The sequence below is a fragment of the Eutrigla gurnardus genome (genome assembly GCF_963514095.1).
Source record: "Eutrigla gurnardus genome assembly, chromosome: 14".
Classification (NCBI taxonomy): Eukaryota; Metazoa; Chordata; class Actinopteri; order Perciformes; family Triglidae; genus Eutrigla; species Eutrigla gurnardus.
Window position 1 is genome coordinate 11,213,032 of NC_139937.1, and position 26,688 is coordinate 11,239,719.

At 43.0% G+C, this 26,688-nt stretch overlaps 1 protein-coding gene across 1 annotated transcript; it reads right to left on the reverse strand.

Annotated features, from left to right (window-relative positions):
• Positions 1-7,465: 7,465 nt before the first annotated feature.
• On the reverse strand, positions 7,466-18,989 carry LOC311024137 (basic helix-loop-helix transcription factor scleraxis-like). Its single transcript, XM_084026417.1, has 3 exons — positions 18,023-18,989; positions 17,423-17,639; positions 7,466-8,271 (listed from the first exon to the last, which is right to left on the reverse strand). The coding sequence occupies exons 1-3, from the start codon at positions 18,403-18,405 to the stop codon at positions 8,233-8,235; spliced, it is 639 nt and encodes a 212-aa protein (XP_083882543.1). The 5' UTR covers positions 18,406-18,989; the 3' UTR covers positions 7,466-8,232.
• Positions 18,990-26,688: the final 7,699 nt, after the last annotated feature.

The following is a 26,688-nucleotide window of genomic DNA, read 5'->3' on the forward strand; positions in this document are numbered from 1 at the left end:
ACTGATGGTGCTCACTATGGACTTGTTGTCCACTCATTGTTTTGTTTTTCATACAATTTGTTGACAACAATAAAAAGATTAAGCGACATATCCTTTAATTTAAAACACAAGGCACAGTTATGTTTTAGATCATGATTAATGGCTGAACGGTTGGTTCTCACATCTTGTGGTATACTGTGTGAAGACGACATGGCTGCTGACTGACTTGCAGTCCCACTCAGGACTTTTGCTCGGTTCAACAGGTAGAAGAAAGAGTTCATTAATCTCACACACTGTATGCTGCCAGCTGCCACTCAGTCCGTCAGTAATAGTCACTCATCAGTCAGCCACTCCATCCTTCATTCTGTCAGCCACGTTAGCCAGCCTGTCAGCGCCAAACTAGTCCATCAGCTAGCCAGTTAACCAAACAATCGAGGAGAAAAAAAACCAGCCAGTCAGTCAAATCATGCCGGTTAAGACTAGTTTTCCTTTCGGAAATCTGATTAAGCACGAAATAGAAAGCGAGAGAAACAAGAGGCTACATCAACCGTGTGTGGAGCGTACACGCACGCAAATGTGTGTGAGTGAAGGGAGGAAGATATGTATCTCTGTGTGTGTGTGTGTGTGTGTGTGTAGGCAGATCCCGGAGTTATTTTCTGTAATACCCCCAGTTTCATTTCAGGTTTGGTTTGTGTCCAGGTGGTTGGCTTTAATGTAGTCCAGATGGGAGACGCAGAGCGGAGAGTGGCCAGATTTTTTCCAGAGTTTCGGTCGAACCAGGGCTTTGCTAATAAAAGCAGAGGAGATTTTCACAGTTCCGCAGACAAAACCTCGCATTCTAATTCTCGAGGGGGAACGGAGAGCGAGCGAGACCGCAATGTTATACTTTGTTTTTATTAAAGGGGGTGATTGACAGCTTGGAGGGAATTTTCCAGCATTAAACCAGGGGTCTTATTGGAGAGGACAGAGCAGAGAGCACAGGGACCTGGCGAAGCAAAGCAACGCTCTGGCAAGCTGCTACTGACTGAAGGCTTGGCTTCTCTTCGTATTCTCTCTTTGTAAACCATCTACTTCTTTCTCTCTAGTCTATCTATAACTGAGGAAAAGATGGCTGCAGTCTGTACCTGCTCCTCCTCTTGGCCCCACCCTCCCCCCTCCTCTCCATGACTAGTTCACTCATCACGTCTTCTGTTTTCTTGCTTTAGTTATTCCACTTCATCCTGTTTTCGCCTTTTCATTTTTTTTGTCTTGTGCCTAATAAGTGTGTCTCGGGTGCTGGAAGCGTGGGGAGGGCAGCACATGTTCCTTGTTGGATCTGTACACGCCTGCAAAGAGTCTAATAAAAACCTAGAGTTCCTCCTGATTCACAGAGTTCCTGTAAAGGGATGAAACACTTGCAGCGACCGTGTGCCTTCATTCATGCACCATCGGCACCTCAGGGTGTGGCTAAACCTCCATCTATCTCAATATCCATCCATCACCAGCCCCAGATCAAGTAGAAAAGTCCGCCTAGGTCACCCGGTGTTTCTCAAAGTTGACAACTTAATATAGGAATGGAGGAAGAGCTCAACATCACCTGCAGTTACCAGATATGCTGTTTTCTTTTGGTTGATAATATTTCATGCGTCTCCATTGATTGTCAGCTGGTGGTCACTGAGCCTGTACTTGGTTATGGTCTGGCTCCGGTTCCTATGCCTGACAGCACATAGCTGTTATGTCAAACGTAAATCTCTTTAGCACTGTATACTATTCCAAAGGTAACGTAAAGTGTGAAATATTTTTTTCTCAAAATAGTTTTGGTGCTTTATTCTTTACAGTTAATCAACTGTAAAGAATAAAGCACCAAAACTATTTAGTTGAGTGAAAATAGTTCTTCAAGGTTTGAGTTGGCAAATGCAGTTAATACGTTCTTTTTTGTAACTCAGTTATTCCGATTAATCCTGGCTCTGGTTTGGTTTAGGATCAGAACTGATGCCCTTTGAAATCCTGCTCATATGAGACCCCTGTCCAGATTGCACATGTGAAATTATGGCAACGGCACAGCAGCCAGTGTCAACATCAATGACCTGAGAATTAAAGTTTATGCAATCAATCATTGGCCCATAATATAATGAGTGCTTATTTTTCTTCCATTTCCTGTTTCTTCAGCGTTTTCCTGCCAATTTCCTTATGCTACCATTGTCCCCTTTCTTCCCCTTTCTTCCCCTTTCTCTGAGTTTCCACTCGGGCTGTGCTTGTTAATACCAGACTGAGCATCCGAAAAGAGCATTTTGTCTTTACATCAACATTTCCAGTCATAGAGCAATGCTGCTTGTGTAGCTAAAGCACCACACCTCCACAGCATCCACCTGTAGGCTCGCAGTCTACGTCCCCCTATGACTCCCCACTGTGATGAGGTGGGGAGTCAAAGTCACCAAATACAATCCATGGTGAAATAGTTGACTGAGCTATTTTACATTTTTCAAAGGAAAAATTCCAAGACTTCAGTGGTTACAGCTTCTCAAATATGAATATTTGCTGGTTTTATTGGTTCTATCATAGTTACCTGAATAACTTTGAGCTTGAACATGTCAACTTGGGAAATTGTTGGAAATCGTAATGGGCATTTTTCACAATGTTATTACATTTCTTTTAGACAAGAGAAACTAATCAACCATAATCAATAATGAAAACAACATTTGTTGCAGCATTAGAATGCTTAATTAATTATTTATAAAGACACAAGTCCTGTACTTTGAACCTTTGTAGGTTTGGTCTCTTGGCCATATTCTCTTTGCTCACATGGGTACGTTTTCCACACAGACATTAATACTGAGTCTAGGCATTCACTGTAAGCTAGCAGTGAGAATAAACCAGGAGGAATAACAATGGAGGAGCACAATGGGGAAACAATCACTGGCTCTTGAAAGAAAATCAGCTTTCAATACCTGGCCAGATCACCCTCAACTACAAGCTAGCGTGCACGGAAAGTTGTCTGGCAAGGGGATCTGAAGACAAACAAACTGGCCATTTCAAATTCAGGATGTGTTCAGGAGGTGCTGAATCTATTTGATGACTACACGAGTGATGAGCACTTGGTGATCTTACAGGAATAAACATATTCATGGATACACATTTAAAAAAAACATCTTGTAAAAACACACACGGTCACATACAATATAGGGGCTTCCATGGTGGTATCCTCTTGAGCAGGAAATGTCTTTTTAACAACCAATTAAAGGTGAGCCAGGCTGCTAGCTTACAAGAGGAATGTTTACACAGAGGAGCTCTGTGAAGGAGAGAAAGGGGGAGAAAGATTCATCGTGGGGGAGAGAAGGGGGAGACACAAAAGAGAGCGGAGGTAGGAAGAAAGCTGGAGAGCTGAACGAGGGAGAGTCCAGGATTTGGCACGTTCACAGGTGTGCACAACAGGGGGTTTGAGGAGGAAGGAGTGTGTGTACATGTGCCTATGTGTGTGTGTGTGTGTGTGTGTGTGTGGAGCTGCCAAACTGGCCACCTGTCTTTCCCTCGTTGTAGTTTTAGTGTTTCCTTTCATCCGGCCCTCAGCAGCACAACTCCCACTTGGAGCATTTAGCCTCCTGCAGTGTGTGTGTGCGTGTGTGTGTGTGTGTGTGTGTGTGTGTGTGTGTGTGTGTGTGTGTGTGTGTGTGTGTGTGTGTGTGTTTGCGTAACTCAGTTCCCAGTTGGGTTAGAAAGACTAATGTTCTTAAAGGTGCATTTCACTATTTTCTCCACGTTTATATATCTTTGTTCTTTATGTTTTATTGAGACAGTTCGAGTGGAGGCAGGAAGTTGGCCAACAGGCCTACGGAGCAGGAGAGGACACCAGAGGAAACTTCTGCTCCAATGTCAACAGGAGGTCATGCTTCAGGAAAAGCACTGCTACCTATCCATCTTTAATTAATAGACCTTATTCAGCTGGGTACCATCTGAGCACAAAAACATGGATGAGTTGGGGAAAAAAACAGGAAGTGCTCCTGTCTCCTCCACTGATTCTCATGTTATGACAGTTGAAAAATGTAGACATTACTTACCGAGTCCAAGAGCACGTCTTATTTATTTAATTCTTTTAATTGCAAAAACTGCGGTGGTTGCTAAAAAGTTTTAGTTTCCTACTCACCAGTCACTGCACTGGAGGAAGAGTAAAGCAAGTATCCTATGAAACCAAGCGGCCTGTGATTACAGAGTAGCCCATTTAAAGCTGTCCTAATCTATATTTTTATATGTAAACAAAGGCTCAAACATCTTGTAACACAAAAGAAGTAAGGTAAGGTCTATTATTTCTTCAAAAAGCTCTGATAAACACGACTTGCCCAGCACCAAACAGCAGACTGACATGTTTAGCAACCAGCTGAGGAACATAGTGAAGCATTAAGAAACTCAGGAGCCAGATATCCCCTTCAGAAGTAGGTAGAGACCAAAACAGAGCTAAAAACTAAGTGATGTTGGGTTATTAGGAGGCGACAAACATGTCAACTCTCAGGCCTAACTGACCACTAGCCACAACACAACCTTAGTTTCTACTTCTTCATTGATTTATAGACTATTGTTTTTAATATACTATGCTTGATTTACCTTCTTTTAAATCAACTCATTTGTAATTGAAACCTAACCCTAGATGCCTGCCAGGCTCCATACTATCCATTTGCATTGCCAGGACAATTTACGAGGAGGCTCAATGTGCAGAGTGACAGATGGAGTAGAGATGGGAAACAGAGAACATGACCTGCAGTTTCCAATAAAGTTAGAATCCAATTACCTTTGGAGAAGCATTATCATCTCCACAGTCCTGCTATGGTTCACGCGCGCAAAAGGAAAATCAATTGGCAGGATAATTACTGTTATTGTTGAGCTTGCTGGAGATCATAAAGCCGTTACGTGATATCTTCTTCTTTTATAAGTGATTAAAATAGATCACAGTTTTATTTGTCGTATTTCGGACATTGCTACTTTCAGCCAGCTTTCCGTTAGGCCTATAGTCATAATATGCTGACTTCTCTAACACGTCTTCAGACTGAAGACCACCTGACTCAAAAAGCAGCTTTTTATTACTTCGGCTATCAGCGCTCATATGCCAGATTTCCACGGGGGCATCTTCGTTAGAGAGCGTTATATTGATAATAAGAGCCGGTCAATCGGCCAACCTCCGGTTCACCTTGGTCCAAAACCGCCCACTTAAGTACACCACAGCAGTCTGCCCTCTCAGCTGATCTGTTTTCATCAATGTAAAATACAGAGATCATTAGACAGCTAAGCTGTATCACAGATCCTTCTGCTTAGTGTGCGCATATGAGTGTGTGTGAGTGTGTGTGTGTGTGTGTGTGTGTGAGACTGCACATGCATGCATACGTCCATTTATTTGTGCATATGTAAGTTCATCGGCTGTATGAGTGTGTAAATGGTCATCTGCGTGTGTGTAGGCGTAGGGGGAACCTGATCTGGTCTGTGTGGGAGGAACCAGTTCCTTTCCCCCCTCTCTGCTAGCTCAGACAGACGGCCTGCTAGAGAGATCAGACTCTCAGACTAACTGGACCAGAAGTCATTAGGACACACTAGACACACAGCGCTTTTTTCAAAGCTATTGCTTCCTTTTAAAAAAACGCTCCGCTGTAAGATTATCTGCGTCTCATCGGCTTTTAAACAAGACACACTGCGCTTTTTAAACTTTTGTCTCAGGAACCAGCAAGCAGCAGGGACCACTTACATTGAAACTGTGCCCTGAGATTTAGTCTTTTGTTTCCCTGTGTTACGTGTGGGGAGGAAAAACCTGCTACGGCACTTGAATTTAAAGGGCGCTTTAAGCATAATATGCTAGAACTGCACTTTGTCTTTGGTATAAGCGATTCTCCAGGAAGGATTTTGCAACAATCTAAAGTTCGCTGTTTGGCTGCCATTCTACTTTTTCTTCCTCGACTTCAAAAAGCACGCTATCAACGGTGAACCTATATTCTTCAGTCTTTCAATAGTCCCAAACTCAAATCTACACCTCTTCCCCCTTCGTCACCTTTGCGAGTTAGTTCATTAAAGTGAGTCTTTTACATGACATCACTCTGAGGTAAAAGTCACACACATCAACTCTAAAAAAAAACGACTGCAAGTGTTGGATGCTGTTTATAGATCTGTGGGTGTTTGTGAAATTACACACGCAATAAATCAGCTTTGTTTTTCAGGGCAGCTTCCACTAAAAACTGTGTTTTGGCAGTGCGATCAAGTGACGTTTGAATTTTTGTTGGTTGTTTTTCTTCACCGGGCACTTGTCACATTGTAGGAAAAAGCTCCATAATTGGCAGCTCGGTTGCAGAAACAGCTTGTTAGCATTGTTAAAAAATAATTTGGAAACACCAAGCCGGTGCAGTACAGGGGTTAGCCTCCATTAAAAGAATGGCTCATTTACATTTCACTTAATGGTGGAAAATAGCTGTAGAAATACTGCTGTTATAGGGTTTTAAATGATGAACTAGGACTAGGGTAGACTGGGTATAGACTTATAATGGATTCTACGGCGTAGAAACACTTCGTCTGCTATTTTGTGTCTTCAAACACGTGATCACTACAACAACAGAGCACACTGATCTCACAGAAGCTAATATCACAGCTTGTGGTCTGGGAGAAGTGTATTGCAGGCGGACGGAGAGAGAAGCTATTACGAAAATTGTGACAATCTTTTTCTAAAAAGGGCAGCATTCCACATTGCAAATGCGCTGATCATTTTCCGTAAAGGCAGCGGGACAGATTTGGAGAAAAACAAGAGTGCAGAGATGCTGCAAGAGTGCGACAGAGGGAATGAGGGATGGAAAGATCGGCAAAGGTATAGTGAGAAAAAACGAAGACGGCAAGCAAAGGGAAGGAAGATAGAAAGGAAGAAAAACGAGGAAAGGAGAGGGTGAGTGGTGTGTGGCGAAACACGCTGGAAAGCCATCACCAACCAGACTCTGGCCAGTGGCACTCCAGGGAAAAGAGAGGAAGAGCAGAGGAGGAGAGGAGAGAAGACAGAAAGAGCATGTGGAAAGGTAAAGAAGAGGACAGCGAGGGGACACGGGCAGATGTCCAAACAGCCGTACCTGCAGATTCAATTCTGCTCCCTCTTTTTTTCCCCCCTTCCTCTCTCTCTTCTGCTCGCCTTTCCTCTGCTCCTCAAACCCCTCTTGTCCGACTCATCTTCAAACCCTGTCTTTCTCTGTCCGCTCTGATCTCGGTGCTCCAGAAGGGAAGAAAGTAGGCGAGAAAGAGGGAGTGTGTGAGAGAGAGGAAAAACAGAGAGAGAGACCCACAAGTAAAACTAGTTAGGCTGAGTTGTGCTCCAAGTGTAGTGATGGTGAAACTTCTTCTTACGCTCTCTGTGCTGCTTCTTTTTGGAGGAATTTATTTGAAACTTCAAATTATTTCTCCCCTGGCTGCTTGAGTGAGTAGTATGAAAAAAAAAAAAAAAAAACACTCCACCATTTGGATAGTTTTACAGAGGAAACTTTTATGTTTATTGGTTGGAAATGAGCAGGATTTGAGAGGACAATAGGCTCAAAAAACCCCACCAACATATAAATGAAATGTACTCCTAGATATACAAACAATTTATTGGTCATCTTGTGTTATTTCCAGCATTAGGACATTATCAGAGATGATTAGAAACAACTAATATCACAAAAGTTCCAGCATGTTTTTTTTTTTTTTTTGGTGACGCCACAAACTGTGTCAATAGCCAATGTTTTGCACCTTTATACATAATTTGTCATGAATGTCAACGCCGGTTAAATAACAGAGTTTCATTATATAATGTTATGTCACATAAATATACATTTATATTTCAGTTTACACATTAATAACACACAGAACCTATGAAAGTTAAATGCATAGTCATCAAAAGCTGTGTGTTTTTCAATCATGTGCCACAAGTTTCTTTGACTCTGAATAAAGAGTCATGGAGTCTTTGAACAATACAGTAAAAAGTCCCTTAAATGTGGTTGAAAGGTTCATCATGGTCTCGATAAGCACGTGAAAGCCCTTTAAAAGTACTGTAAGACTTTTCAGAAGTGTTTCAAACTTATTTGAAAACACCCTGAAAAGTAAAACGTTCTTGTAAAGTGATATAAAAAGTAAGAAGAGAGAAAAAAAAGAGAAATGCTTGATTAAGTTCCTTGAAAAATCCTGGAAGTGCTCAAGAAGTCCTTCAAAAGTCTTCGAGATGTATCAAAAGTCTGATATGTCTTCAAGTTGCAGTAAAATCACTGCATTTCATCTGTGTGGTTTGTGACCTCGTTAACTTCTGATAGCCGTCTTCCTGTCTCTGTCTTTGTTCTGCAAGAGAGAGAAAAATCACACATCATCGGGGGTTCAACACCAAAATCAATCTAAAAGGAATCGTCATTTCAGCTTTGCACAAAGATCAGAAACGGGAGGAAACAGCTAGCGACATATTTGAGTCTTTGCTCCATTTATCTGTTGCTACAGAATCTTTCCTAAAGAAATACAGGTATGGGACAATTACCCCACCTTTCTCCAATATTTACATATGCTCAACATTAACGTCCACCCTTCTTTATAGCGCCATGAAACGGCAACCCAGGAAAGTGCACACATTGTGTGGAAACATACTGTACTGCAATCACTGGCACAGTACATTTATATGGCGTAGTACTGCATGAACTTTACCAGGGTCGATAAAGTAAATTAACCTCGACTGCAAACACAACGTGTGCAGTAGCGTACGCGCTTTACATTAGTTGCGGTAGCGGCTTTCATTACAGTCTGAAGAGTGACATCATGAGCTGATGCGTTACAGCCCTGCGTGATGATGTGCTTCTCATTTATCTGTGGTATCAGAACGGAGAGGCCTTGATTTCCTGGCTGGAGAGGAGACTTTCTCTATCTGGCCAGGAAAATAACATCACATTTTCCCTCCTCACCTAACCTCTGCTCTGCTCACTTCTCAGGCCATCTACCACTGGCTCCTCAAGCTACAGTCGAGGGATTTTATTGAACACCCCGTTGAGTGATACGCAACGCACGTCATCTTACTAATTACTTTTCAGGTCTGATCTTTGATTAACTCATAGCTGGAAAATTATGTTCGGTTGTTATAACCCCCACCATCGTGGCCAAAAAATGTAAAAGAAAAAAAGTCCTCTCTTCAATCTTATTGCAAGTGAAAAATGTATTTCATATGGTGATGAAAGTGCTGGGTGAAAATTTTCACTGGAGCTCAAATTCTCTGCACCCCTGTCCTCTCCTGACTTTTCTTTCCCCTTCTCATATCGTCTCACCTAACGCTCCCGGCCGCCGCCCCCTCGCCTTCCTCTCATCAGCCGAACACCTGTTCCACATTTCCTCTCAGACCGTGCACAAGGTGTAGGTGTTTGGAAAAAAAAGAAATCCGTTTGACTGACATCAACAAAGGTGGGTAGGTGTTTGGAAGGGGATCAGGCAGTAATGAGAGAGTGAGATCATCGGATTTGGACAGGAATCGGTCCTCCCACTGATTGAGGTGAGCATGAGGAGACACAGGAACTATTACCCTCAATTCTTCCTCCAGCTGGAGCAGAGGATCGGGATGTGAATGCCATCATCTTGATGTGAAGCATTCACATCACTTTATTTGTTAGTTGACTTAATATACCAGACTTCTTCGCAGCCACAAGACTTGTAGATAGGTTTTGCGCAACTTTCTATATTTCATCAACCTATATCGCAAAATGATACTGAACGTACAATATGTGCTGAAGCATGATTCAGCAGTTTTATAGTTGTATTTAGGTTTTAGTGACAAGAAAAAAAGATGTTTCCTGAATTAACATTTAATCGAAACTCGACTGTAAAAAACAGATAAAAATATTTAGTACATTTAGGCTGTCTGAGTAATATCTGGAGGCCTAAATAACTCGAGTAGCATCTTATAAATTTCTTTTAAATGTCATCTTCCAACACTCTACAAGCAATTGTCTCTATGAGCTGTGAATTTGTTTTCGCGCGCAGCCTGGAAAACGTTTGGCCTCACTGTGGCATTGCTGTTATTGTGCTTTCTGCTAACACAAACTATAAAACCAAACAGCTGGACGAGACAAGTGCGGGCCTACTCTCTGGTGTTTGCTGGAAGGCGCTCTGGAAAATTGTAGGCATTTATCAGTGGAAATTAAAGTGCTCGAGGCGGGTAAGTGAAAAGTGGGTACATGAAATAATCTCCCTCAAAAACGGCGCATGACAATGAGGTGATTCACCAAATTACGCCAAATTACGATGGAGTCGGCAGGAATGAGCGCACGGCTCGCCGTGAGTGTTTAGCGATAGCGGAGGAAGCACAGCTGTAGCTGGCAAAGGCGGTTCAGCTCGAGTGTAGTTGGTTCAGTCAAAACAGGAGGAGGGGGCTTTAAGGCTGGAACGGGTAGTCAAAACAATCTGCTGAAGACTAATAGGGCATGGTCGGATGACATCTCTGCTCTCTTACTCCACCCACACACACACACACACACACACACACACACACACATAAACACATACATACCACTGACTTCCCAGGGGGGTGATTTGTCCAACACTAATATGATTACCCGATGATGTTTACTTTAGATACGATATGATGATTTTAACACACTGGAACAATATTGTTGTTTTATCACAGTGAAAGCAGCGCGTCTTCACTTGAATATGAAGATAGCAAACACTTATCAACTCTACCAATTCAAACCTGAATATTGTTTTTCCGAAACTCAATCCGGGCTGTTCCTTCACCTATAACTGAGGATTTTCCATGCACACTCTCTCTCTCTCTCTCTCTCTCTCTCTCTTTCCTGCGTTAAGCCGTTCTGTCAAATACAAACATCTAATTTAGTTTCTGGCTGCGTGAAGAGAGGGATGACTGGTTGGAAAAAATAATTTCACTTGGGTAGTTGCCCGACAATCATATAAGGAGATTGGTATTCAACCATGAAATGAAAACTGGTAATATCCCTTTAGTTTATCGACTCAGAAAATATGTGCACATGCGTCAGTTCCTTTAAGTGTCTAAAAGACGCAGTAATTACCCTCATGACTGATCATTGATTGGAGGAACATAGACATACATTAAAAGACTGCAATAAATAGCACATCAGACTTTTATATTACGCTAACTAACACACAAAATAAGCCGCAGTCTGCTATTATGTGGCTTGGATGCATGAGACATGTACTCGGCGCTCACTGTGGCTTGCTAATAAGCATCCTGATGACTTCTGAAAAACACTTGATTTCTCTTAGATTGCCTAATCAGATGTAATTCTCACCAGCCGGCCACACATGCATTTAATTATTGCCACATTTTAATAATCTGTTATAATGGCACCAGAAGAAGCCCCACTCCGTTTCTGCCAGTCTCGGATGATTTCATTCTGCTACATTACGCACCGACCAGCACTTTATCACCAGCGATGTGATGAGCACTCCGCAGCGGGCCAATATGTCATTAGCTTCGGTAGATATTGTTTTAAGAAACTGCACCGTTTATCCTGCCAATTTCTGCTTTCCTCTGTGTTATAGGTTTATTTAAGATTTGCTCTTTGCCTGGCTCAGATTGCTGTAGTTTTGTTTTAATTTGCTCCGTGAGCAACCCTTCCCCTGGAGACCAAATGACAACAGAATGATAGTTTTGCTAATAGATTTTGTTAGTTATCTGACACGACTTCTTCTGTTGGTGTTAAATTAGGGTTTAACTGCTTCCATCTGTGCTGAAAATATACAGACGGTCCATGCATGGCGGCGGCACACAGCCATACACAAAAAGTCAGGCTCCCACACACACACACACACACACACACACAATCACACACTAACACACACACAGGCAGACACCGAACGTGGGCAAGAATATATTTGAAAACTGCCTGCAGTCTATTAGCTACCTTCGATGCACCTCATTAGCATAGCTTGAAATGAGAGGCAAACGGGCGATGCTCTCACTCATGGAGGCACAAAAACATCAACTCCAAGTCAACACCAGCATCATCAGTAAATGAGTGTATTTAGTTTTCTATGACCTTGTAACGTCGACTCCATGCACGCCAGTGACGCAATGCTTTTTCCCGGCGAAAACAGACTAATAACCAAATGACTGTAAAAACCGCAGTCATTAGCGTGCTCCTGCACGTGTCCTAGTCGTGCATTTAAGCTCTCTTAAAAAGGTGCACGGTCCATTTGATCTCTATAAAAGGAGCGGAGTGTAGTTTCGGCACAGTCAAAAAACAACTGTCCAAACTGGAGGACGAATGGCTAAGGTGATTATCCCGCCGAGTCGCTGGCTATTTATCTGCCTCTCTTTCTCTCCTTCTCCATCTCTCTTTCCACAACTTCCTGCACACCATTAGTTTAGAAAGTGTTGAAAGCACAGTCGTGATCCAGCGCTGCTTAAGTGAGTAATCATATATGAGTTTTTTTTTTTTTGAGGGGGTGGTGGTCTAGAAAGAAGCAATGAACTGCCGCCTGGCTGAAAAGACTAAAGAAAAAAAAAATCAAGGTAGAATGAAACGCTTTTGATAAAAGTCTGAGTGCGGTGCATGTGTCAGGATTTCTATGGCCGTGCATGTATGCGAGAGTGTACGTGTGTCATGTGTGTGGGTGTGATTCTGTGTGTGTGTGTGTAAGCGACGAGGGCGTTTCACAGAGAGCGGTTTCCAGGCTTCTTTAACATCACCATCAAAGCCCAAAGTCAATGTGTTTCTAATAGCAGCAGCTGAATTAAACACTGGCTGTACAGGCCTCAGCAGAGGATAAATCATTTACAGAACAATTAGCTCATTTGTTGCTCCGCTCTGTGCTGCCAATGACTTCCAGACACAGAGAGCCAGCCAGTGTGTGTGTGTGTGTGTGTGTGTGTGTGTGTGTGTGCATGTACTGTATACGCACATGGATGTAAAAAATAAAAAAAAATCTCACTCAATGTAACTCACATCCATCTCAAAGTAACTAACGCATATATATATATATATGCAGACCCACATTTTCTGACACACACACACACACACACACACACACACACACACACACACACACACACACACACACACAGTACAGATAAGTCAGTTTCCAATTGCATGGTGCAGTTTTAGTGTCACTGTCTCTCTATACGCCCAGCTTTCCAGCCACCCACAAAAATCATCGCATATAAAAGTTTTACTGCAGCCCAGAGGTAAATTAGAAACCGTTGGTGATATTAAGAGCTGTATCCATCATTTGTAATGCTTGCCGTTTTGCTAAATCTGCACATTTATTTTTAATTTCTAGGAATTCCAAATAAATACGATTCCTTGAAGTTGGGAGTTGAATCCGGATCGTGCCTTAAAATGCTTGTAAACTCAACTAAATGTAACCATCACAAAGGAACAATGGTCTATTGACAGCGACCGCACTGTAAGTATCATAATAGATCTTTATTTGACAGATTTTTATTTTGTTTCCAAACGTATAAATGATCTTTTATTTCATCAGATGGGCTTCTTTAATTCTTTTAAATATTGAAAAATGATTGGTCAAATACAGTTCAAAGGAAATACGTTCAGCATCATTGCTGTTACTGGCCGATGGATTGCCGTTTTCGTTTACCGTTGCCATTGAATTGAATCTCTCACCGTTTCCAGCCAACAGAAATAAGCCACAATCGTGGACTGCAGAAGAAAGAGTAAAAACGCTACGGCCTAAAGACAACTTAGTACACTGATGAACATAGTTTTCTAAATCTTTCCTTTTGTTTTGTATTAAATAATTGGTGCATAAACATCTTATTATAATTCAGCAGCATTACACGGATACACGGGCTGCCTTCACCTGCAGCACACATGCATATGTATTTAAGTAGCGCTGCAGATGCTCAACTGCATTTCGAGGTCATTAAAGGTGACTTCTAGCCGATACACAGGAGGTAATAGCACCACGATTATTGAAAACGCTGAAATCGTGCAGGTTTCCTGCTGTTGGTTGAATCGAGGCACCTGACAGTTGCACTGATCAGCAGAAGCAGAGAGGCCTGCACAGGATATAGGCATCAATCAAGCAGACAGCGGAGGGATTTCAGCAGCCCTTTGCTCACCTCAACCCTCCATCCTCAGCCCTGTACATCTCATTTACAGATGTAGCCATCAGGAGCGTCCCATGTTTTTTACCGTATTTATCAAAGGCACCAGTATGTGACTGTGCTCTCCAGCTTGTCCATGCCAAACTTCTGGTGCTCCAGCCCAGAGCAGTTTCTTTTTTTTTTTAAATCAAAATTTGTCAGGATATATGTGCAGGCCAGAGGAATAACTTGGCTTCCGATCAAAAGATACAGAGTAGAAATGTCCCACAGTGTGTGGCTCTATACCTGACAACGCAGTAGGATGGAAGAATAGATTTGTGCAACAATAATCTCACTTTTTTTCTGAGCAACAAAGCGATTCAAAGGGTCTCACTAGAAGAGAAAAATATGTATTGTCTTTTAGGCTCACTGGGGAAACAATGTGTCACTGTCAAAAGAAAAGATGTATTTGGTGTGTTTTGAATTACTCATAAACATGAGGTAAGGATGAAGTGTGAACTCATTTATGAGTTAAAAAAAAACTTAAGCTTAATAAACCATTAAATGAATTAGCTGGTAAATGTCTTGTCACAAAGATATGAGTTTTTAATACTTTTTGATCTCACTGTCACCGTTTTCTGCAATATATATAAAGAAGAAATCATGTATCCTTCAGCTGTATAAAACACAGTTTCTTTTTGAATTGTGCGCACAAAGTGGTCGTGCCGTCATATTAGTATTCCACTGAATATGTAACCTGCTGCAACAGTTTAGCCCTCCTCTGCGCAGTAGGCATCACCAAAAAGACTGTTTGTTTTGAAACAGTTATACTGTACACACACATAATAAGAGGAAATGAGCGTATACTTTCTCACTTTCACCCTCTCCCACACTGGAATAAGCATAATTGAAGCATCTGGTCCAAGCAGAGCTGACAGCTGTGATGAACCTCAATGACCACAAAAACATACAAAGAGAGCACTCAGGACACAAGGTCTCATTTTACCTTCACAATCGTTTCCTCTCTGTAATCACCAGCATTGACTCTGCCCTTTAGCCCACTTAAACACACTGTATAGCCACTTTTCCAGGGAAAATTAAATTCTCTCAGGTTCTTCCAATCAGAGTTAACCATTAACAGCCTGGGGTCCTTATGTGATATTCTGTATTTTGAAAACTGACAATTAATATGCTCTACAAATTAGTATTGTATGTGTGTGTGAGTGCATGTCAATGAGCCTCACCGCTGACCTGGATGACACATTCCTTCATTATGATAAACGGGCAGTTTATTTTGAGTCAATCCCACGAGGGCACCAAATGTGTATTAATCCGCCGCTGAAAACAGTCCCAAACAAGTCGCTCCTTACTCCTGTTTGAGCAGCGTATACTAAAAACTATTGTGACCAGCTGTTTTATGAATTTACTGCGCCATTCAAAAAAAAATGAAACTATATATTTGTCAGCTGAACCCAGCGGGAGGATTATTTTATGTGATACGGTATATGAAAGTTATAATGAATGTACGGTACATTTTCACTGATTTTGGCTAAACCACATATAAGTCAAAACTTAAAAATCGCCACTCTCCTTATTTGCGATTGGTGAAGACTTGCAGGGAAACTGATCGAGGGATGATCAAGAGATAATGACTTTCACCTGGCTTCACCGAAACAGGACACTCCAGAGAATAGTCACCCGTTACTGAGCTAACGGGAAACTGTGTGCGCCCGAGGTCAAGTAAGATGGACTTCGTCAAAGGGACTATAGTTGAAGGTTCTGACATGATAATGTTTCCAAGTTGTTTTCTACCCAGCATGCATTTACAGGTCAGTCATGCGTCTGCAGCAGTGAGTTGACAGCAGCAGATAGTATTACACAGCTCCTACTGACAGCTCTGACCTCCACCCGGCTGATCGATGAATCCCGGGCTCGGGGAGAGAGGAAAAAGTGAAACCAAATGAGAGGGACGAAGGGAATAAAAACGACTCGGGGAGGAACTAACTGAAGCTAGAGAGAGAGAGGGAGAGAGAGGGAGAGAGAGAGAGAGAAACTGATTCGAGGCTAGTTATCTCCCAAACGAGGGTGTCTGGGTTTCAGACGCTGAGGACGTCTAGGCTTTCACTCACCAAGGTTCAGAGGGGAGGCAGGAGGGAGGGGGAGACGCACACTGCTGAGACTCAGGTTATCCCCCAGCTAAAGGGTCTCTGGGTTTAGACACTGAGGAGGGTATTAGCTTTCACACACTGCTGGGGTAACGGGGGAGTCTGCCAGATGTCAGCTCCTTACCCATAAATCCTACTAAATGGGCAGCGGCTAGGTTTAGAGGGAGAACGTTGAGTGGACGTCACCTCTCTATCATCTCCTGCACACACTGGTGGCGTTTGTTAGAAGTCGGCGCTGCAGTCGTATACATCGGATTTCAGTCAGCTGATAGGAATCCTTCATTATTTCTCATTAGACTGGCGACTTTCTTATGCCGTGAATGTTCTTGATTATGTCTATTTCCTGTCTTGAATCGATCAAATGTGGGGTTAAACTTCCCACTGGATGAAGTTCTCCTCGTCTGTTTCTCTATTAAAGGTGTGGATTGTGAAATGAGGAATCAGAATAACTGTATGGATGTATTCCTGTATTGTTATGCTGTCTATTAACAAATGGCCACAGCACTTTTTTGTTGCAGTTTTTTGTCTTGTGACATCCATATTTAGTGGAACAAATTCATTGCCAGTTTCCAATCTTGATACCTCAGATCAGTTCTGCAGCAGTTATAATTAAAATCTCCTCATATTCAGGCTGACGTCAATACATTCTTGAAATTATACACATGGTTTTGGATGCATTCATGGGTTCCTGGTCATAAATCTCCCTCACAGCATGAACACTCTTGTAAAATTCATATTTTTAAAAAAGAAGAAAAAGAAAAAACAATTGCAGTTTACCTCTGCTAACTGCGATGTGTAGTGCGTTTCAGAAAGCACCTTGAACTTTCAAGCCACCTGCTCGAGTAAATCTAAACCCCTACAGAACAATAATACGCAGTCCTTCACCCCAACCGAGGACTTTAAAAGAGGTTCTGCTTTTAATGCCCCTCAGGGCCAATCAGGTTTATAGGCACAGTCACTGATCTCAGGTCAGCTTTTAACACCAAATTGACCCTAAAGCACTGCAGTTTCCCAAAAGAAGCTTTCCCTTTGGCTTAAACTGAGCACTAAAAAGTCACTAATGTATTAAAGTTATATTAAGTTATTATTATATTGTAGTATTTATATTAATTATTTGGGTCGGACAGAGATGAACATACATTGATTTTCTTTTAGATTTCTTTGTATAATAATTAAACCACTGTTTTGTTGGCGATCTTACATTTAGGATTAATTTGTCTTTTTCTTTTGTTTCTTGTTCATTGATTTAAAATGTTCGTTTGCTCACCATTTTCCTCTGGTTGCTGAGGCAGAAGGTACAGATGTGCTTTGGCTGAGCTGATTGGTCAGATCCTCGGTTGGGGGAGGAGTTCACGTGGAAGAATGGAGGTGAGGGAGCATGGCACGGCTGTCCATCATGAAGCCCCTCACCCAGGAGCAAGACGTTCCCCAGGTGACTGATGTAGCTGCTGGCCAAGCGTAGTGTCTCGATCTTGGACAGCTTCCTGATCATCAGAATCAGAAGGACAGGATGGGATTAATGAAAATACACAAGTATTCTTTCAAAAATGTACAACAATTTGGAAAGATTACGCATCATCGCAACATTTTGGCGCAACATACATAGAACATGTAGATAGGGATGCTAGATACTGAATATGTGAATGGCCAGACTAACTCTATGACATATGGAAATATCTATCTATCTATAAAATATCTATTCATAATTAAATGCAGTGTTGCCTCAATTTGATCATAAGCCTGTATAAATGAATGTGATTATAGCTGCTTGTTGTCCAGACCAACATCAGAGACAAAAACTTATGAAGATTAGAAACGCGCCTCAGACAAAATGTCATGACTCAGTGTGACCGGTGTTGCTCAGTACCTGTCTGCAGGCTCGGTGGGGATAAGTGTGCGCAGCGCTGTGAATGCTGTGTTGACAGAATTGGTGCGATCTCTCTCCCGCGCGTTGGCTGCGGTCCGCTGGCGACCCTCCCCAAGGGGGGGAGACCCCTGGGGGATGAGCCTGCCCATCATGGCCGCTACATCTACCCCTCCGCCCCCTCCTGCCCCGCACAGCTTCCTCTTCCTGTTCATCTTGATGTGAAAGGCAGATGGCGACGAGGACAGGCGATAGTTGGAGTTGGTGTGGTCCTCGGAGCCCGAGCCCTCGCTCCCGTTCTCGTCGTCGTCTTCGGAGAGGAGGGCGATGTCGCCGTACAGGAAGCGGCCTGCGGGAGGCGGCGTGCGCAGCATGGCGAATGTCATCTTCACCTTAACGATGCTCTGTCAGGTACTGGTCAATCCACGGGAGAGGGTCAACGTTTAACGTTATCAGGTGTTGCTCGGCAAATCTTTTGTTGACCTTACTGTCTAAAGGCTCCGAACCCTTCAATTGGTACTTTACCCCCCAACTCTTGTTTGACGAGATCACTTGAGCCAGGTGAGTCCGATGTAGCTCTTATAATGCAGTTTAGCTTGGTTTAAAAGATCAGCAAGTTGATCCTTAAGTCAGTGGCCAAGAGCAACTTGACCTCAGAGCTGCTGTGTTTTTCTCTCTTGGTTTACTTCACATCCCAAAAGGTCAGTCCTTCCTTCTGCTAATCCTTCAGAAGAAAGCCAGATTTTAAATGGCAGTTGAAGTCAAATGGTTGTTGATTTTGTCCCTTTTTTTCTTCTCTAAACTTCTTTCTTGGTCCTTTGTTTCTATATTTGTCTGTTTCAATTCCAATAGCAAAAACTACTCCCAGTCTGTGGCAGCAGTTTTACTGTCTCTCGCTCTCTAGTGGTCTCTCTCTCTCTCTCTCTCTCTGTCTGTGTCAGCCTCTCTCCACGTCCTTCTCTCTCTGCCTCTTTGCTCCACGTGTGCCTACTGTCTGAGTGTTTCCGTCTGCCCCTGGTCTTATAGCTGGTGGGAGGGCCGGAGGACTCCTCCGCTCCTCCCCCTGAGCGGTGAGGGTCCCTCGGCTGCTGTCTAGAAGGAGGCCACAGAGACCGGAGGCAGGAGGCAAACCATCAGCAGCAGTTTGTTTTGGCTGCACGCTGGTTTGTGTCAGAGGGAAATCCACCCTAAACAGGACTTGCATCACTCTCGTGTGCTGGCTGGGTTACGTGACCTTTGTGATAAATATTCCTGTTAACGTGAATAATCCATTTCGTGGATGGACACTTCAAATGGAAAAGAAACAGCGATCCAACGGAGCAAACAGGAGCAATAAGATTTCTAATTTCTAAGTCAGAGCATTTAAAAACGCAAAAGGTCCATCGCCATCCATCCGTGATGATGATGATGAGGACAAACCCACATCTGGACAGCGAGTCCACGTAATCCGTCGATCCACATCCATCGCCTAATTTATTCATTACGTTGGACTTGCACCACCACTATTACATTTCATCAGTCATTTTGAATGTAACCACAGCCCATAATAATTGTACTGTCATTATTATCAATGATTATTATTAAATTATCTCGACTCTTGAAAGATGTTTTTGTGCTCTCTCAAATCTTTTGGCATCAATTTACTTGAAGAACAGAGAAGGCTGCATGTGAGAGGGAAGACGGGGACTTGGGTTGGCTCAATTTAATATTTCCTTGAACTACTTTCTTGACAGCAAGAAGCTGAGAAGCTTAAGTGGTGAAGTGGGACTTTGCCATTCTCCGTGTGTCTTCTTTTCTTCCCTCTGCCTCCCCGTCTGTGCCATGTTCGTCCCTGGACGGCAGGCCGGGAGGCGGGAAGCCCACCGCAGCACCGGACGGTTCAGGCCACTGTGTTTATTCAGCCATGGCCGAAGCCTTTTATCTGTATATGCTGTGACGCTCGAGGCTCTGCAAGTAATTTGCCCTCGAGGGATTCAGAGTTTTGGGTGGAGTGTTTTAGTGATGAAGGGGAGGCTCAGGGGTTTATAGTCGGGGAGCTGCTACTTTACTCACTTACACTCCCTTTAATAATCTGTCTTCCTCTGAAAGAGAAGAAAAAATGAGCAGAGACAGCAAAGGGAGCAAAGCCAGTGGGGGGGAGGATGACGACAAGAGTGGGAGAAAACTAATGAAAGACAGAACAGAATGAAAGAGATCCATCTATCTGGCTGCACATACGAATAAACTATAGGTGTATGAAAGCGTGGAGGTGTACTAGCAGTTTGGAACATCACGTCCTCCCTTAAGATTCTACTAAAGCTTTTACACAGCCTTCATCTAATCTGATTTTCCTTCTTGAAGTCTAAAGGGGTTTTATTAGCCATGATTGTGCAACTTAACTCTTATTTCCAAGGAACTGGCTGACCTCTACAATTTGTTTCCTGCTTCAACTGTGCAGCGGTTAAAGGTTGACGACCTATGTAAAACTCAAATATGAAGTCTATAATCCTCAGAAGTGCATTATTGAAAACTCTAAACCCAACTGCCATTGCTGGTATGCCTCTTTTGTGTAGATTGGCAACCGTAAGCTGCCGCTGAAAACTAATAGCACAATGAATAATCTGTCAGACTTACACAATGTTACAGTCAGCATTCATCACTCTCTCTTTCCTCGTCTTCTGTCCATATTTCCCTCTCCTTCCCTCCTCCCGGTATCTATCTCTACCCTTCAATCACAGGCGTAGTGTTTATGCTGTGGTATTAACTGTATGAAGCGAGGCCAATGCTGGTTGCAGTGGTGGATTACAGAACATACAGGAAGTGCTTGGAGCAGTTAGGATGAAGAAACACTGAAATCCCCCCCTTAATATAACAAGAAAAACCAGAACGCATTAGGGGTTGGCAGTTCCCCTCACCCTCCTCAAGGTGCAACCAGACCAGGCAACGTTCACTGCTGCTGCACTGCTGCTTGCATAGTAGAATTATAAATCTGCAAGGGGTCACGGTCTTCCGGTCGCTGTCTACTTTTTGCACTATTAAGTTGCACATGCAAATTCACAATACATTTCCTTCTCTGGAAAACAACCACTTCTGCAAAACTCGTAGGGAATGAATGCAAGAATGCAATGGAAACTAAAGTCTTACATTTTATAGTTTGTTTTATGATTTTCCACTATTCTCCAGTTCTTATTGCACACATCCGGTCACTGGATATCCAATGTGTTTGAAAACGGCTGCCTGGCCGTCAATCTGAACATCTGAGTCGCAGACTGCATCTACGTTACATCATGTCACTCATGAAAGAGCCATGCCTCCATGCAACCAGGGCCCCGGGTCCTCGGCAGTGACCTTTACTGTAGATCGGATTGCCACACCTGGGCTTCACCTCAGTTAGTCACCCAGATGCAACAGTCGGTATCACTGCTGTTACGAGTTATGTAGGTTTGGGAAATAACAAAAGGCCTAAATGAAAGTTGACCGAAAAGAACAAAATCACCCAATGAAAACAAACTCTTCTGAGAGCCAATGCACTCCAACAGCTCATTGCTTTTGGAAGAGAGAAAAAAAAGTCATGACAACATGTGGTTTGGTACCGATTCCCTTTTGGATCTGCTTCTCAGTAAAACAGTCGGAATATTCAAGATATGAGCCCGACTTTAAATTTTTACTTCTAACTGGCACAATCTGTGCAATTCGTAAAAATTATTTAAATTCAGCCAAAACATCCGACACATCTTCTGATGGTGTTCAACTCTGGAGTAGAGAGAGCCGAAAGACAAAAACCACAGCTGGATTCATTTGCTATGTCCTGCCTTTTGTTCCGATCCAAGAAAAGATGAGGATAAAATATATATGACATTTATCGTGATATATATTTAAGTAAAGACGAGCCTAAAACACTGACTTACAGTAGAAAAGGATGGAAACAGCATGTAGATCCACGCCCAAATGTCTTGATTAATGACTGTCAGACTGTGTCGACTGACCGTACATACATTTGTGACTGCACATTATAATCTGGAGGTGCATTTCCAAACCAGCTTCACCCACTGTGGTCCGTCATTACATGCATTAGCATGATCTTCCTCTGATTTGCATCTCCCAGGAGAGTGTGGCTGGTCTCACACAGTATCCATTTCTCTCTGAATTGTTGCCCGCGGGCCAGAAAACATTTGACTGGATATAATGTGTAGTCTTTTCATAATCGCACATGGCTGCGTTTGCCAGAAGAATGTTGTGTGAAAAGGAAAAGCTACATTACAGCACAGTTGTGGTGACATTTACATAAAACTACATTAAGTGTTGACCTACGTCTACAACTTTTTTTTTTTTACATAATCGTCTTGAATGCCTCAAATAGAGAGCACTGGTTGTCAGATACAGGGAGAAACTAATATGAAGCTTACATTAAATATAGACTAGACTTGAAGGTAAAATTGAGACCAGTGCATGACTGAGAAGCCGTAAAGACGTGGACTATAATTCTTCCTGCAATGGGCAGGAATATGCATAGGTTGGTGATGAGGACACTCATTCAGCCCCTGTTAAATTGAATGTCTGCTCCAGCTGTAAATATTCTTCAGAGGCTGCACTAGAAAATTGATTTTCCATTACACATGCTTTTAACAATTCAGTACTTTTGTGATTATGAATAAAATATCTGTTTAAAATTGTAGAAAAATGTAGGTGGCAAGAGCACTAGAATGTTGCAGCACTCCAGTCAAAGTACCACTACTTTAAATAATTTTACTCAAGTAAAAGGAAAAAAGTACTACAAAGTAAAAAAGTAGGTCAGTTGAAATGTGATAAAATACTACTGTTTTCACTTTAACAGTAGGCTACAAAATAGATATAAATAAGTGGAACAATATCAGCAACAAGACCTCTTTGGTCCAGACTGACAGACTCACAGGCACTCAATTTTTACACACGTTGCTACGCATTTGTTGTAGACGTTCTCAACAGCAGCTAAGGTTTTTGTACTCAACTGTACCTGAAGGCACCGCGGAGTCCTCCACGATCTGCTCCAGGGTCCAACAGAACCAATCAAGTCGGCCTCTCTGGTCCCAGTATGGCGAGTCCACTCGGCCTCTCTGGTTCCAGTGTGAACAAACTCAACTAACAGAAAGTCCACACGCCACTGAAGGTACATTCCCATGTAATTTCATCCACCAGGAGATTCTTAGCATATGAGCATCACATGCTAGCTAAGACCCAACGCAGCTACAAACATGGTGGGTGTGATTCATTAAGCCAGTCATTAATTAAGGTTGATAATTAAGGTAGACTTTTTTAGACTTCGAGGTACAATGATGCTAGCTCTAACAACATCCCATATGTGGTCCTTAATTTGAGTGTACTTGAAGTAGCCGCGGCCCGTGAACGCAGTGTCCGCCGTTGAAAATAAGGGGTCATTTCCGGAGCGTCACATCTCTGGACGCGGAGCTGCGCCCTCGTGTGGCTGCAGACGCACCTGCAGCTTATTCTTTTGTGGGTGTTAATGGCGGTTGCTAAACGAGTTTAACGGTACATTACCGCCACCTGCTGGATTGGAGTATGATCAGTAGATTGGCAGGTAAAAATGAATAAATAAATAAGTATTGCTTTTTTTATTAAATAAATAAATACAAAATAAGATGATTTCGGATTTTCCATGATGTCTTTCCTAGCATACATTTGTTTCCCCTCATTTAGTCCTGATGCAGCTTCTTCTCTGCTGCAACGCCTGATTTATCTCCTTTCTTTTATTTCATTCTCACACACTTTATCAGGACTGTTTAGTTTTGAGAGGCATCTTGTCACACTTTTTGCTTTCAATTTCTCAGTCTTGGTACATCACAGTCACTGATTTTCCATATTAAATTATAACACTAAATTATATTGCACAAACATATACTCTTGAGATTGTACAAACATACTGATTATAGCTGCTTTGAAATAAGTTGCCCAACACGGGTAAAAAGAGTAAATCAGTACATTGGAATGTAGATTCAGTAACTCCTCTGTTGGTCCAGAGGGTCTGCTTTCATTCGTACCAGGTTTTAAATGACAATTACACATTAGACTCCCAGTCTCCCTCTCTACTTTGTTCCTTTTCACAATGACGATCACACGGTTCCTGAGAATAATCATCACATATGTGAATTTTTAAGTTGAGCGGTGTTCTCCTTTAAGGACACAGCAGCAGTGGCGGCAGCAGCACAGTAGTAGAGCACCATCTGATAGTCATTACCCCCCTCCTCCCCTTTCTCCTCCGCTTTTCCTCCCGCTTGATACTCTTCTCTCAGCTCAGACGTATTATTCATTAGTCTGATGAAAAACACCCACCAACTTAGCCGGGCCCAACCTCGCTCACATACACACTGACACCAAGACACATATACACTTACACACACACAGAGTCCCAACCCAGCTGAACCGCTCTGGTGCGGGTCAGGGACCTGTCAAAACTCGGAAGCAGGTCTGGACCCGATACGGTACCACAGAGCAGGCGTCTGGAGGGGAGAGAGACTCAAGGGACCTGGGCTATTTATCGTCGTCCTTGGACAGTCGTTTCTAGCCTCTTGTTGAAAGTGATAGAAGGAAGGGAGAGTGGAAGAGTTTCTGGAGTTGGTGTGGTGCCACTGAGCAGACATCTGGAGAGGGTCACTACCAAAAGTGATTTTCTGAAAGAAGGACAGCAGGAAGAAGAATAGGAAAAGGAAGAAAATAAGGTGGAAAGCGGGAGGGAAAAGGAGATGAAGGCAGTGGCTGTGAGACGGAGGGAGAAAAGTAGGATGGAAAGGAAGGAAATGAGGGAGGTGGGGGGGCGAAGGGGAGAGAGTTGGCGGCGGCCTGCCAACGCTCCAGACTGCATGGTGTATTGCATGGGGAAAATGGTCGGAAGTGCTCGCCCCCCCAACTTGCACCCCAGCCGCCACCACCACCACCACCACCAGCCCCAATTTCAGCCTCATTCAGCCTCCGCTCCAGCCACACTCTACTGTGTTTCCCAAGAGTGCCAGACTCTACAGCTGGCCCTATTAAACCGAGAGAGGCAGAGACACAGAAAAAAGACGGAGAAGGAAAGAGAGGTCACACAACTGGAAGACATCAGTTGAAACCGTGCTCGCTCTCTTAGTTTTTTCCGTTCATATCCCGTTTTATGATAGAGTTTCTCACAAACACACTGGCGGTGCACCGGGTTCAAACACATAGTAAAAAGCTATTGTTTGATTCAACATCCCTCAGAACGCTGTAAAACAATGAAAGAAATGCCGGGAAATTAAAGTCTGTGTGACTTTTATCTCGTTTGTCTGAGTGCGTCTGAAGGCTGTCGTCATACATCTCAGCCCTTCTGCACGAGGGTGTCTCTCCTAGTTTGTTTTAATCTTACAGTATTTGTGAACACTGTGGGGCAATAAAAGAAACTGTGAGGGGTGGAAGTCTGTTTCCAATCCATTATCTGGTGCTCACTTGTAATTTGCTTCTCTTTGCCTGCAGCTTGCCGGAGTTTGGGTCTAACCTCGGAGTTTGTTTTGGAGCGACTCACTCAGGCACGTTCACGACTACACTAGGTATTTCCACAAACAGCTGCTGACCACTGAGCTGCTGCACTGGGGCAGCTGAGGGGTGAAGTGCATCACCTCCTGCAGTCACTTTGGTCTGGAGAGTCAAATCCTCAGCACACTTGCAGATGAAGAGGCCTTATATTGTTGACCAACAGTCTTTTTGTCCATCTTGTTTGGATGTGCAACAAACCATCCGGTACACCTGGAGGAAAAGTTGTAGAAAAATCCTGACCAATAATGAAACGCTGCTGTCACGTTTCACCGTCATCACTCCCTAAACGATAACGATAATTAGTGATTATATTATAAATAACATGAAAAGCCTCTGTGGCCAGTGTCGCCCCAGCATGTAGTTGCATTTTTGAGGAGCGTTAGCGGTGGGGCAGCCATAGGCTGTTCAGTTTAGTGCTGTATCTCATGTGTATCTCGCTGTAAATTATGTTAAGTTCACTATGTGCAAAGTGTAGTCTAAATTACATAGCCAGACCACTCTCCACACTCTGTTACCCTCAGCATTTTATTCCAGTGTAGGTGAAAGGTCTGGTTCATGTCAGTGGATATAAAAAGAAAAAAAAAAATCAAGACACCGTTCCCTTTCTTGCAGCCAATCAGACCTCTCCTCTCCTGACTATTAGGACTCTGTTTCCTGTTGAATGAGTGTTGGACACAGTCAGAAAATAAACGGACAGATACTAATCAAAGGTATGCGTATTGGCTGGAGTCGACTCTTCATCAGTGAGATATTTGCTTTGTTGCAGTGTAATTTTGAAAGCTCTTTATAGACATTATTGTGAGCCATATCCTCAGGAGGAACCGCCAAAGGCTTTGTTACATCTAAATCAGTTCATACGGACAAATGCAGCTGGCCCACAGTCTGTCCATGATGGACAGTAACCAATATTAAAAAATCTGAGCGGTGATTACTCAGCTCAAAAAACGGCTTCTCCAAACCAGCCTCCTTTTTACTCTGCTCTGAGTTATTGACGACATAAAAGCAGCTCCCCAGACTCTGCCGTTAAAGCCTGGCCAGTAGCAGCTCGAGCTCTCTGGTGCAGCAGTAGTAGCAGACTAAAAGAAACATCAGCTGTGATGTCATTGCCACTAATGAGGTGGCAGGAACAATTTGACCACCTGACTCAC